Source organism: Malaclemys terrapin, chromosome 2, assembly GCF_027887155.1.
Source record: "Malaclemys terrapin pileata isolate rMalTer1 chromosome 2, rMalTer1.hap1, whole genome shotgun sequence".
Classification (NCBI taxonomy): domain Eukaryota; kingdom Metazoa; phylum Chordata; order Testudines; family Emydidae; genus Malaclemys; species Malaclemys terrapin.
This window is the reverse complement of record NC_071506.1, coordinates 284,799,120-284,812,532: the sequence shown is the minus strand read 5'-3', so window position 1 is coordinate 284,812,532 and position 13,413 is coordinate 284,799,120. Positions and strand designations below refer to the sequence as shown.

Genomic DNA, 13,413 nt, shown 5'->3' with positions numbered 1-13,413 from the left:
ATCACTGACTCTGCGTGACCTCGGGCAAGTCACGTTTGTGCTTCAGTCTCCCAGTCTGTAAAACGGGAACAATGGCATTTTCCAAGTCCCTATGGATAAAAGAAGAGCTGTGGAAGGGCTAACTATTCCCCACACACACACACCTGCTCAGTGTGATACCCACAACAGATTTGCTGGACACTCATTTAACGTCTCTCCCAGTTTACGAAAGTCTATTACTCTATAACTCACACAGGCTGGGATCCGCAGGGATTTCTCTCTCTTCCAATTCTTGCTGAACTCTGCTGCACGACCCCTCCTCTAGTTTAACCTGGGATAAAACCTCAGGTGTCAAAACTGGAGAGTCTGTTCATGTAAATAGAGTTATTTTATTGCTGTATCGCTTAGCAGCCCGGTCACAGCCCAAGCGCCCATCCTGCTAGGTTCTGTGCAAACACAGATTTGTATATACTTTTCTAATGCAATTATAATGCTTCACAGAATCATAGGACTGGAAGGGATCTCAGGGTCGTCTAGTCCAGTCCCCTGCACTCATGGCAGGGCTAAGTATTATCTAGACCATCCCTGACAGGTGTTTGTCCAACCTGCTCTTAAAAATCTCCAATGACTGATATTCCACAACCTCCCTAGGCAATTTATTCCAGTGCTTAACCACCCTGACAGGAAGTTTTTGCTAATGTTCAGTCTAAACCTCCCTTGCTGCAATTTAAGCCCATTGCTTCTTGGCCTATCCTCAGAGGTTAAGAACAATAATTTTTCTCCCTCCTCCTTGTAACAACCTTTTATGTACTTGAAAACTGTTATGTCCCCTCTCAGTCTTCTCTTCTCCAGACTAACAGTAATACTTGCATATTATTTTTCATGCAGAAAGCTCAAAATGTTGTACCAAATGGGTACACATTATTATCCTCTCTCAGACACATCCACTTCGAAAGCACCAGGAGGCTGACCTGGCTTGCCTCAGGCCACAAAGCAAGGCAGTGGTGTACCAGGAAGAGAATTCCAGCCTCCCGACTCCCAGTCCTGAATCTGATCCCCTAAGCCACAGAAACCACTGAACGCTTTATAACAGACTGCAAACCGTGGGTGCTTTGGTATCAGGTACATTCCTTCAGCTTTGGAAATTTTTTATTCATGCCTTTTTGGCCATGTTAACTAGCTCCTTCTATCACACTCATTCCTGTGAGCTCATATGAGAGGCGATGGCTTAGCATCAGATCTGAAATACCCAAACACTCTGGAACCACAGGTTCAAATCCCAGGAGAGTCCACTGAGCTCTTAATCCTTCTCCGATAGAGAAATGGAGTCTCATGCTGTTTACAATGTGGGTGCTGGGGAAGCTATTCAGAGAAGACCTTAAAAATAGAGGTGCTCTCTGGAGATAGTAGGAGCTCAGACACATTCCTCAGGAGTACTCATCATTAGCCCAAGTATCCTCTTTCTACTACTTCTGTACAGCATGCAACGTGGGCATTATGGCATTCCAGCCCAGAGGTGGCTGCATTTCAGTGGTGCTGTGCACATGTAGTTTGTGACGGCTGTTGGATGTAAGGCCCTTTATAAATGTCAAATGCTGTTTACACATAGGAGAAACATTTTTTAAATTGTCTCTGAGAAATTAAAACTGGATCTCAGACCTTTGCTGGGGTGAGGCATGTGCTGAATGGGCATGGGCATGGACATTAAGAAGGCTCCAGATGGGACAAAGGGAAACTGTAGAGTCAGGATGTGCGGAATGCCCAGAATGCTGAGAACATAGAGGGTTAGATTCAGAGTCAGCTGGGAATGAAATCGGTGGAGATTCCGAGAGTGACAGCTCTCACAGGCAAGGACAACAGAAATCCATGGGCAAGGGGATCGTGTTGGAAACAATAGGAGCTACTAAAGGGTTTATCCGATTTTTAGCTAAGTAAATAAAATGAATAAACAGGACAAATGTGGAGTCCTGGGCTGTCAATATAGCCTCTTCCAGGAGCATTGAAACCACATCATATATATGTTTACACAAAAAGAAAGTTTAAGTGGAAGGTCAGATACCAGGTAAACACACAGATCCCACAGTGAAGGGCACTGTGCAAGTTCTTAGATGGTTTCAGAGTAGCAGCCGTGTTAGTCTGTATCCGCAAAAAGAACAGGAGTACTTGTGGCATCTTAGAGACTAACACATTTATTAGAGCATAAGCTTTCGTGGACTACAGCCCACTTATGCATCCGAAGAAGTGGGCTGTAGTCCACGAAAGCTTATGCTCTAATAAATTTGTTAGTCTCTAAGGTGCCACAAGTACTCAAGTTCTTAGAGAGAGTTTAGTCCTTCATCTGGTAAGTTTACAAAGGTTAAAGAAAGCAAACTGTTGGATAGTGATCTTTTAATCTGAAGATATAATTAGTCAATTGACACACCACTATCCGTTTCAGATCTATTACTCACCAGTGCTGGGATCCACAGGGGTTCCTCTCTCCTCCAGATCTCTCTGCACCCTGACACCTGGTTCTTCCTCCTGTGCAGTCGGTGATAGGATGTCAGGTTTGGAGATGGTACAGTCTGTTCATGGAAAGAGACATTAAAAGACAAAGTGTCGGATTAATATTCGCTAGGCACCCAAGCCCCACAGCTTCTGTTCCTCACCAGAAGGAAGAGAGCGATCTGAACAGATTCTAATGTTAACTAAGACCAGAGGTGGGCAAACTACAGCCCACGGGCCACCTCTGGCCTATGCGACCGTCCTGCCTGGCCCTTGAGCTCCCGGCGGGGAGGCTAGTCCCCGGCCCCTCCCCTGCTCTCCCCCGTCCCCCGCAGCCTCAGTTCGCCGAGCCACCAGTGCTCTGGCCTGCCACTCCTGCCGGGCAGCGTGGCGGCGTGGCTGGCTCCGGCGGGGCTGCGAGCTCCTGCTGCTCTGAGTAGCATGGTAAAGGGGTGGGGAGCAGGGGGGGTTGGATAAGGGGCAGAGGGTCCGGGGGGGGAAGGGAGCGGGGGGTGGTTGGATGGGCAGAGGTTTGGGGGGGCGGTCAGGGGATGGGGAACAGGGGGGGTTGGATAGGCGTGGGAGTCCCGAGGGGCCTGTCAGGGGGCATGTGTGTGGATAGGGGTTGGGGCAGTCAGGGGACAGGGAGCAGGGGGGGTTGGATAGGCGTGGGAGGCCCGGGGGGGCGATTGGGGCAGAGGGTCCCGGGAGGGGGCAGTCAGAGGTCAAGGAGCAGGGGGGGGTTGGATGGGTCAGGGGTTCTGAGGGGGGAAGTCAGGGGACAGGGAGCAGGGGGATTGGATGGGGGTGGGGTTCCGGGGGGGGCGGTTAGGGGCAGGGGATCCTGGGAGGGGGTGGTCAGGGGACAGGGAGCGGGGGGGGGTTGGATAGGAGTGGGAGTTCCGGGGGGCCTATCGGGGGCAGGTGTGTGGATAGGGGTCGGGGCAGTCAGGAGACAGGGAGCAAGGGGGGGTTGGATGGGGGTGGGGGTTCCAGGGGCAGTTGGGGCAGGGTTCCTGGGAGGGGGCGGTCAGGGGATAAGGAGCAGGGGGAGTTGGATGGGTCAGGGGTTCTGAGGGGGGCAGTCAGGGGGTGGGAAGTCGGAGGGGGTTGATAGGGGGCGGGGGGCAGGCTGTTTGCGGAGGCACAGCCTTCTCTACCCAGCCCTCCATACAGTTGCGCAACCCCGATGTGGCCCTTGCTCCAAAAAGTTTGCCCACCTCTGACTAAGGGTATGTCTACACTACGGGATTAATCCGAATTTAGATAATTCGGATTTGAGAAACAGGTTGTATAAAGTCGAAATGAGTGCGGCCACACTAGCACAGTAATTCGGTGGTGTGCGTCCAAGTACCGGGGCTAGCGTCGATTTCTGCACCGTTGCACTGTGGGTAGCAATTCCATAGCTATCCCATAGTTCCCGCAGTCTCCTGCGCCCATTGGGATTGTGGGTTAAGATCCCAGTGCCTGATGGGACAAAAAACATCGTCGCAGGTGGTTCTGGGTACAGCCTCACTCCCTCCCTCCCTCCCTCCCTGCATGAAAGCAACGGACGGCAGACAACCATTTTCGCGCCTTTTTTCCTGGGTGGGTGAACACTGCAGACTCCATACCACGGCAAGCATGGAGCCCGCTGAGGTCAAGACAGCACTCATGAATATTGCAAACACCTCGCGCGTTCTTGTGGAGTTTATGCTCAGCCAGGACCAGAAAAACGAGGCGAGGAGGCAGCGGCGGCGGCAGCGCAGCGACAAGCATGATGAGGACATGGACACGGACACGGACACAGAATTCAGTGAAACCACAGGCCCCAGTGCTTTGGAGATCATGTTGTTAATGGGGCAGATTCTATCCATGGAACGCCGATTCTGGGCAAGGGAAACAAGCACAGACTGGTGGGACCGCATAGTGTTGCAGGTCTGGGACGATTCCCAGTGGCTGCGGAACTTTCGCATGCGTAAGGGCACTTTCATGGAACTTTGTGACTTGCTTTCCCCTGCCCTGAAATGCCAGAATACCAAGATGAGAGCAGCCCTCACAGTTGAGAAGCGCGTGGCGATAGCCCTGTGGAAGCTTGCAACGCCAGACAGCTACCGGTCAGTCGGGAATCAATTTGGAGTGGGCAAATCTACGGTGGGGGCTGCTGTGATGCAAGTAGCCAAAGCAATCACTCAGGTGCTGCTACGAAAGTTAGTGACTCTGGGAAATGTGCAGGCTATAGTGGATGGTTTTGCTGCAATGGGATTCCCTAACTGTGGTGGGGCAATAGACGGAACCCATATCCCTATCTTGGCACCGGAGCACCAAGCCACCGAGTACATAAACCGCAAGGGGTACTTTTCAATGGTGCTGCAAGCACTTGTGGATCACAAGGGACGTTTCACCAACATCAACGCGGGCTGGGCGGGAAGGGTTCATGACGCTCGCGTCTTCAGGAACACTACTCTGTTTAAAGGGCTGCAGCAAGGGACTTACTTTCCGGACCAGAAAATAACCGTTGGGGATGTTGAAATGCCCATAGTTATTCTTGGGGACCCAGCCTACCCCTTAATGCCATGGCTTATGAAGCCATACACAGGCAGCCTGGACAGGAGTCAGGAGCTGTTTAACTACAGGCTAAGCAAGTGCAGAATGGTGGTAGAATGTGCATTTGGCCGTTTAAAAGGTCGCTGGCGTTCATTATTGACTCGCTCTGACCTCAGCCAAAGAAATCTCCCCATTGTTATTTCTGCTTGCTGTGTGCTCCACAATCTCTGTGAAAGTAAGGGGGAAACCTTTATGGCGGGGTGGGAGGCTGAGGCAAATCGCCTGGCTGCTGATTACGCGCAGCCAGACACCAGGGCGATTAGAAGATCACACCATGAAGCGCTGTGCATCAGAGAAGCTTTGAAAACCAGTTTCATGGCTGGCCAGGCTACCGTGTGAAATATCTGTTTGTTTCTCCTTCATGAAAACCCTCCCCCTTTACTGACTGATTTTCTGTAAGGAACCCACCCTGCCCCTTCCCCCAGCTTTCTTTCAAACCAAATAAAGTCACTATCATTTAAAAATCATTTATTCTTTATTAATAGATTAGAAAAAGAGGGAGGGAACCCGGGTGGTATTTGGGAGGAGGATTGCTGGGAAGGAAAAAGCCACAAAGAAAAGGTTAAAAAAATGACAGCCTTTTGCTTGGGCTGTCTACTGGGGTGGAATGGGAAGGTGTACGGAGCCTCCCCCCCCGCGTTCTTACACGTCTGGGTGAGGAGGATACGGAACATGGGGAGGGGGGAGGGTGGAACAGGGGCTGAAGCGGCAGTCTATTTTCCAGCAGCCGTTCCTGAACCTCCACCAGACGCCGGAGCAGCCCCAGCGTTGCATCCTTCATCCTCTGGTCTTCCTGCCGCCATCTCTCATCTCGATCGTCTCTCCTCTCCTCACGTTGGTCCCTCCTCTCCTCACGTTGGTCCCTCCTCTCCTCACGTTCACTGACTTCTTTCCTATACTTTGAAACTGTTTCCTTCCACTCATTCAGATGAGCTCTGTCACTCCTGCTGGATTGCATAATTTCAGAAAACATGTCCTCCCGCGTCTTCTTCTTACGACGCCTTATCTGTGATAACCTTCGGGATGGAGGAGGGAGGCTTGAGGAATTTGCAGCTGCTGTAGGGAGGGGAAAAAAGAGAGAATTGTTTTAAAAGCTACATTTTGCAGAACAATGCTTATACTCTTTCACGGTGACCAACACTGTTCACATTACATAGCACATGTGATTTCTGTGCAAGGTCGCATTTTGCCTCTTAATGCTGAGTGCTTGTGGCTTTGCTGCTAGAGATCACAGGTCTGGGCAACAGAATTCGGCTTGCATGCGGCCATGGTAAGCCATTGTTTTACAGCTTCTGCACCCTCCTTTCCCACATACCAAGCATAGCCTGTAGAGTGCTGCAGAAGCCTGGCCAATCTCAGCCAGTTGGGGGGGGGGCAGTGTGGAGGGGGCTTGTCTGGGCCCCTTCAGGCAAGTAGAGTGCTGCGGTTTTTCTGTTAACATTCAGCAGCACCAGAAAACAAACTAACCCCCCCCCCCGCCATGAATTCTCTGGGATGATCACGGTACCCTCCCCCCACCGCGTGGCTGGTAACAGGGAAGAACCCTGCTAGCCAAACGCGGAAAACTTCAGGGCCAATTTCCCATCTGCGCTTGGCTAACTGCAGGGAAGGATTTATTTTCCGCCACAGGCAAACAGCCCAGTAGGAACGGCCACCTCTGTCCCCTTAATTAAGTTCCCGTATTTCAACCAGGTTACCAGGAGTGATATCACTCTCCTGAGGATTACACAACAAGATAAAGAACGGATGTTGCTTGAATGCCAGCAAACACCGGGACCATACGCTGCTAGGCTTTGTCAGGCAATGATACCAGATTACTTGCTGCAAGCATGGCGTGGTCAAGTGTCCTACCATGGAGGAGGGAATAAGGATGCACTGCCCAGAAACCTTCTGGCAAGGCTTTCGGAGTACCTCCAGGAGAGCTTCATGGAGATGTCCCTGGAGGATTTCCGCTCCATCCCCAGACACGTTAACAGACTTTTCCAGTAGCTACAGACTTTTCCAGTAGCTGAACTGACCGCGAATGCAAAGTCAGGCAAAGTAATCATTAAAAACCGTTTGCTTTTAAAACAAGTTTTATATTTTAAAAGGTAAACTCACCTGAGGTCCCTTCCATGGGGTCAGAGTCTTGGGTACTGGCTTGGGAGGCTTGGGAGGGTACTTCAGTCAGGGTGAGAAAAAGATCCTGGCTGTTGGGGAGAATGGAGTGCTGTGTGCTCTCTGCAAGCTCATCCTCCTCCTCCTCCTCCTCTACCCCATCGGCAGAATCCTCAGGCGTCGAGACTATCCCCGACCCAGAATCCACGAACAAAGGTGGGGTAGTGGTGGCAGCCCCCCCTAGAATTGCATGCAGCTCGGCGTAGTAGCGGCATGTCCGCGGCTCTGACCCGGAGCGACCGTTTGCCTCCTTTGTTTTTTGATAGGCTTGTCTGAGCTCCTTGACCTTCACGCGGCACTGCTCAGAGTCCCTATTGTGGCCTCTCTCCATCATGCCCTTGGAAATTTTTTCAAAAGTTTTTGCATTTCGTCTTTTAGAACGAAGTTCTGCAAGCACTGAATCCTCTCCCCATACAGCGATCAGATCCAGTACCTCCCTCACGGTCCATGCTGGTGCTCTTTTTCGATTATCAGCCTGCATGGTTACCTGTGCTGATGAGGTATCTGTGGTCACCTGTGCTCTCCACGCTGGGCAAACAGGAAATGAAGTTCAAATGTTCGCGGGGCTTTTCCTGTCTACCTGGCCAGTGCATCCGAGTTCGGATTGCTGTCCAGAGCGGTCACAATGATGCACTGTGGGATAGCTCCCGGAGGCCAATACCATCGAATTGCGGCCACACTAACCCTAATTCGAATTGCTAAAATCGATTTTGGCGCTACTCCGCTCGTTGGGGTGGAGTACAGAAATCGATTTAAAGGGCCCTTTACATCGAATTAAATGGCGTCGTTGTGTGGACGGTTACAGGGTTAATTCGAATTAAAGCTGATAAATCCGAATTAAAGTCGTAGTGTAGACCAGGCCTAAGACCATACAAGAAGGTACATTAAAGCGCTGGGAGGAGCAGGATTGTAACTCCTAGAAGAGATGCGGGGTTCCCAGAAATGATGCAATTTGAAGACTTCTTCACTGCATCAATATAATCCCTTTGTCCATCGACAAACCTGCAGAAAGGCCAGAGTCCATTTCAAAGGCCAGGCCAGGCCAGAGAGGGAAGACAGAATGGTTTATATAATCGCATGTGTCTGAGCCAGTAGAAATTAAAATATCGTTTTGGTTTATTGCTTGTTAATTACTATACTGGGGGGAAAACAGCAGCTCCCTTGACTCCTAACACAATCTCCTCTAAAACCTGCGTGTGTGCACACGTGTGTAGGGTTTTAAATGGTATTAGTAATAAATATGGAACATAATGATAAACTGCTAGAGGCTACCACTGTTCCCTTTATAATCTACGCAGCTTTGATTCAAGAAACACCCTTTCACGAAGGCAGCAGCACATAAACCCAGCACGCAGACTAGCACAGTTTTTTCCATGCTGGGGCGAATCAATGCAACCTGCAAATAAACAAACAGGACGCGAGTTGAAGGTATCAGAGCCAGGGCTGTGTGTGTTCCCGTCTCCTTTCCAATGGAGGATGGGTGGAACTGACCACCTAGCAAAGGCTCTGTGGGACCTACATGTTCATTCACCAGAAACCAAAGGAGCTGTCACCTCCTATTTATTTATGCAGCTCGACAAGGGGAAAAACTACCAAGAACTAGCTGAGGGGCTGTCCCCATCTTTCTTTCATCACCCTAGGCTCCCGCGAGGCCTAAGCTTTACTCAGTGAATCTGGCAACCTGGCACTTTGCTAAGCTCACAGCTTCTCATCAATATGTGAAATCTGAGCTTTACCCAGGGAGATCAAAGAGTCATAGTTGTCTTTCCTCAAGTTCTTGTAAAGCTCCTTCTGCCATTCTTCTAAATTCTCCCACTCCTCCCTGGAGAAGTGGACTGAGATGTCTTCAAACATAACCGGGACCTGAAATCACAAGCATTACACACACAGCACTTTCCACTGCCATCCCATCTGCACACATCCTGCTTTTTATCTTATATTAAAAGGTCACTGTTGGTGCCTGCCCAGCCATCAACACCCAGCATGTCCCACCAGCTGTTTGGTAATATACATGAAATGTCTTGGGCTAGTTCTTCTCAGACAGGCAGCCACATCACAAATGGCACGAACGGGTACCCTTGCTGGTATTCTTGCCAGAGGAGACCAGGATGGATAAGGAGAGAGAATTTACTCTCTGATCCTTACAAGTGAGGATTAATGGGAAGGAGCATGGCCTAGTGGTAAGGAAGGAAAACTCAAGTTAGCAGGCTTGGGATCTAACCTCAGCTCTGATACGGACACGCAGTCTCATAAGAACAGCCGTACTGGGTCAGATCAACGATCCATCTAGCCCAGTATCCTGTCTTTTGACAATGGCCAATGCCAGGTGCCCCGGAGGGAATGAACAGAACAGGCAGCCATCAGGTAATCCATCCCATCTCCCTTGACCAGCCTGTGCCTCTGTTTCCCCATATGTACAATGGGGATAATGCTGCTTCCCCAGCACTGTAATGTGCTTATAGCTCAGCTGAAAGGTGCTATACACATGCAAAGGAGACGTCTCCTTCTAGGCTACCTCTTTCTGCTGCTCATGACAGGTTACACCTGGTTTAAACTGTGTCCAACTGGAGACCAGACTGGAAAGATAAAGATGCCTTGGTCTAAAACAAACTGCAGCATTCATATATCTGCCCACAATTACCCAGTTCTCTCGCACCATTCAGCGCAGGAGCTATGGCACTGCTCCCCCACAACAGGCCCACTAGCTCAGCATCTCTTGGATACATTCATGGGTCCATCAATGGCTAGTAGCCAAGAGGGTCAGGGACACAACCCCATGCTCTGGGAGTCCCTAGCTTCTGACTACTAGAAGCTGGGACTGGATGACAGGGGATGGATGACTCAATAAAATGCCCTGTGCTATTCCCTCCCTCTGAAGCATCTGGCACCCGTCGCTTGTTGGAGGACAGGACACTGGGCCAGAAGGACCATTGATCTGACTCAGTGTGGCCATTCTTACGTTCTCTGCTGGATGCTTTGTGGCTTGCTCTGTCCGAGGCCCAGTAAATGCCAAAGCGGGAAGCCCAGCTGACTGGCAGGAAGTATGCAGCCGATTGGAAAAGCATTTTGGAGATCATAAGAGTAATGGCAGAGAACGATAAACCAGGTCCGTCAATCAAACACTAGGCAGGTGTTTACCTCACCCCATCACGCTCCCAAGTCAGACTGTTCCAGGATAGCGCAGAGACCATGGGAATATTAAAGATCCTGTCAAAAGGTGACACCTTAAAGACTAACAGATTTATTTGGGCATAAGCTTTCATGGGTAAAAACCTCACTTCTTCAGAGGTTTTTACCCACAAAAGCTTATGCCCAAATAAATCTGTTAGTCTTTAAGGTGCCACCAGACTCCTTGTTGTTTTTGTAGATACAGACTAACATGGCTACCCCCGATACTTGTCAAAAGGTGATCCAGCACCAAGCTTTACTTCTGCTCCTCATTGCGAGCTGGGATAGTCGCACTTGGGGCCTAAATACCTTTGAGGATCTGGGCCTCAGATACTACAGTGATGAGACAACAGAGGTCCCTAGACAGACAGTTACCTTAGGAACTTCCTCCTTAGAGCCTGGGGGGAGCCTCAGGATGCAGAAGTTCCTGTTCCTCAGCAGGTTCTCCATGTTCTCCAGCCTCCTCTGCAGCAGATTATTCTCCTGGATCAGAGTTCCCAGCGCGGCCCATTTACTCTCCAGCTGGTTCCCAAACTCCACCATTGTTTTCTCACAGCTGACTAGTTTCTTCTCAGCCGTCCCCATTCTCCCGTCCAGATTCAGCAACTGTGCAGCCTGAGAGTCCACCTTCCTCCCCACGGCTTGGAGGGCAGCCAGGGCCGGGAGGGAAATCTCTGCGGGGTGCAGCGCGCTCGCTCTCCCGGGGGTCCCTTCGGAAGCGGGGAGGGGCTGCACAGACACAGGGCGGGGGGTGGCCAGAGCCTGTTCAGGACAAGACACCAAGCTGAAGTTGGGGGGCACATTCCCAGCTAACAGGCCAGATGCACGAAGAAAAGGGGGGCGCCCATGCCCCAGCTGTGGCCCAGGAGAAAGGGGCTTGAGAAGGCAGCATGACAGGGAGCAAAGCCCGGGGCTCGCACCTGCGCTACTCGACGGCGAGGGAGGGAAGCCGGGGCCGGAGGAGGATCCCGAGGCAGCAGGAGGAAAACAACCCAAGGGGGCGATGCCAGCTCCCGCCGGGCTCACAGCCCCGCCGGCGCCGGGACGGGGTCTCGCTTTCACCCGCACCGAGCCCGGAGCCCCCCGCACGATCCCCGCGGCCCGGCTCCCGGGGCCCAGGCCGGGCGGGGATCGCCTTGTCCCGGGGCCCGAGGCTCCCCCGCCCCAGCGCCGGGCCCTTACCTGGGCAGCGGCCCGCTCGGCCATGGCCCCCCCGGGCGGGGCTTCTCCAGCGGGCCCGGCCCGGCCCGGCCGAGCTCCGCTCCCGCTCCGGGCTGGGCAGAGTCCCGGCGCCGCCTCGCCTCGCCTCGCCTCGCCTCGCCACGGGCAGGTCCCGGCCCCGCTGCCGGGCGGAGCGGAGCAGAGCGAGCGCCGCCGGGGGGAGCCGCGGCCTGGCTGCCGGGGCCCGGGAGCGGCGGGGCGGGGAGGAGCGGGGCGGCAGCGGCCCCTGGCGGGGGGAATCGCCTCCCTTTCCCCGCCGTCACCGGGCGAGACCAGGCTCCGCCCCCGGGGGACCCGCCCATCCCCGTGTCCTCAGACCACGGGCGGCCCCCGCCAGCCAGAGAGCCGGGGACAGCAATGGGGGAAGTGGGGGGGGAGGCAGGGCCGGCTCCAGCATTTCTGCCGCCCCAAGCAAAAAAAAAACAACAACAAAAAACCCGCCATCGGCGGCGGCAGCAGGTCCTTCGCTCCTAGAGGGAGTGAGGGACCTGCCACCCCCGAATTGCCGCACATGCCGCCCCTCTCCCTTGGCCGCCCCAAGCACCTGCTTGTTAAGCTGGTGCCTGGAGCCGGCCCTGGCCACAGGGCCCTTGCTCCTAGTCCACGGTCCACGCGTGGGACAAAGCACTGAGGGCCCACCACTAGCCAGTGCCATGGGCCCCATCTCAGGTGACCCCGAGCTCCCTCCGGGGGCTGCCTTGGCCTCGGGGGAGGGGGGGTTCCAGCCAGTACCAAATTGTCCCCCAGGAAACCGGGTCTGGGAACAGAACATAAGAACGGCCGTACTGGGTCAGACCAAAGGTCCATCCAGCCCAGTATCCAGTCTACCGCCACTGGCCAGTGCCAGGTGCCCCAGAGGGAGTGAACCTAACAGGTAATGATCAAGTGATCTCTCTCCTGCCATCCATCTCCAGCCTCTGACAAACAGAGCCTAGGGCAGGGGTAGTGTCGAAGGAGGCACGCGAGCTGATTTTCAGTGGCACTCACACTGCCTGGGTCCTGGCCACCAGTCCAGGGGGCTCTGCATTTTAAGCTTCTTAAACATTTAAAAAAACCTTATTTACTTTACATACAACAATAGTTTAGTTCTATATTGTAGACTTGTAGAAAGAGACCTTCTAAAAATGTCAAAATGTATTACTGGCACGCAAAACCTTAAATTAGAGTGAATAAATGAAGACTCAGCACACCGCTTCTGAAACGTTGCTGACCCCTGGGCTAGGGACACCATTCCTTACCCATCCTGGCTAATAGCCATTAATGGACTTAACCTCCATGAATTTATCTAGTTCTCTTTTAAACCCTGTTAAAGTCCTAGCCTTCACAACCTCCTCAGGCAAGGAGTTCCACAGGTTGACTATGCGCTGTGTGAAGAACTTCCTTTTATTTGTTTTAAACCTGCTGGCCATTAATTTCATTTGGTGGCCCCTAGTTCTTATATTATGGGAACAAGTAAATAACTTTTCCTTATTCACTTTCTCCCCACCACTCATGATTTTATAGACCTCTATCATATCCCGCCTTAGTCTCCTCTTTTCCAAGCTGAAAAGTCCTAGCCTCTTTAATCTCTCCTCATATGGGACCTGTTCCAAACCCCAATTATTTTAGTTGCCCGTCTCTACAACAAAACAGAGAGTGGTGCTTGGGCTACTGGGCCTGCAGTAAAACCCACAGGGAGGGAGGAGAAAAGGGGCTGAAGATATTTGTAATGCAAAGTTGTTGGAAAGTTTGCTTGGTATCATATTGTCAGTGACTTAGGGAGGGTGTTTAAAAGAATCTAAAATAACTCTAGGCCTTTTGTCTCCCCTCCTCAGCGCC

The 13,413-nt window shown here is 52.2% G+C and overlaps 2 protein-coding genes across 2 annotated transcripts in view; both read right to left on the bottom strand.

Moving 5' to 3' along the window:
* The window catches only part of LOC128831352 (uncharacterized), a 30,203-nt gene extending 18,418 nt beyond the window's left edge, over nucleotides 1-11,785 (bottom strand). Inside the window, exons 1-5 of the mRNA XM_054017663.1 lie at nucleotides 11,557-11,785; nucleotides 10,750-11,136; nucleotides 8,943-9,069; nucleotides 2,430-2,543; nucleotides 232-345 (exon numbers count right to left, since the gene is read on the bottom strand). Coding sequence (XP_053873638.1) covers nucleotides 232-345; nucleotides 2,430-2,543; nucleotides 8,943-9,069; nucleotides 10,750-11,136; nucleotides 11,557-11,580 — 766 coding nt within the window. The 5' untranslated portion in view covers nucleotides 11,581-11,785. The remainder of the gene's footprint in view (nucleotides 1-231; nucleotides 346-2,429; nucleotides 2,544-8,942; nucleotides 9,070-10,749; nucleotides 11,137-11,556) is intronic.
* LOC128830967 (SRRM2 protein homolog rsr-2-like) lies at nucleotides 5,506-7,551 on the bottom strand. Its single transcript, XM_054016961.1, has 2 exons — nucleotides 7,150-7,551; nucleotides 5,506-6,105 (listed from the first exon to the last, which is right to left on the bottom strand). Exons 1-2 carry the CDS (start codon nucleotides 7,538-7,540, stop codon nucleotides 5,612-5,614), a joined length of 885 nt encoding a protein of 294 aa, XP_053872936.1. The 5' UTR covers nucleotides 7,541-7,551; the 3' UTR covers nucleotides 5,506-5,611.
* Nucleotides 11,786-13,413: the final 1,628 nt, after the last annotated feature.

Excerpts from the sequence above, each read along its gene's own strand:
- LOC128830967 (XM_054016961.1), bottom strand. The coding sequence starts at position 7,540 with ATGATGGAGAGAGGCCACAATAGGGACTCTGAGCAGTGCCGCGTGAAG. Across the intron at positions 6,106-7,149 it reads CCCCATGGAAGGGACCTCAG|CAGCTGCAAATTCCTCAAGC; the intron begins GTGAGTTTACCT and ends CCCTCCCTACAG.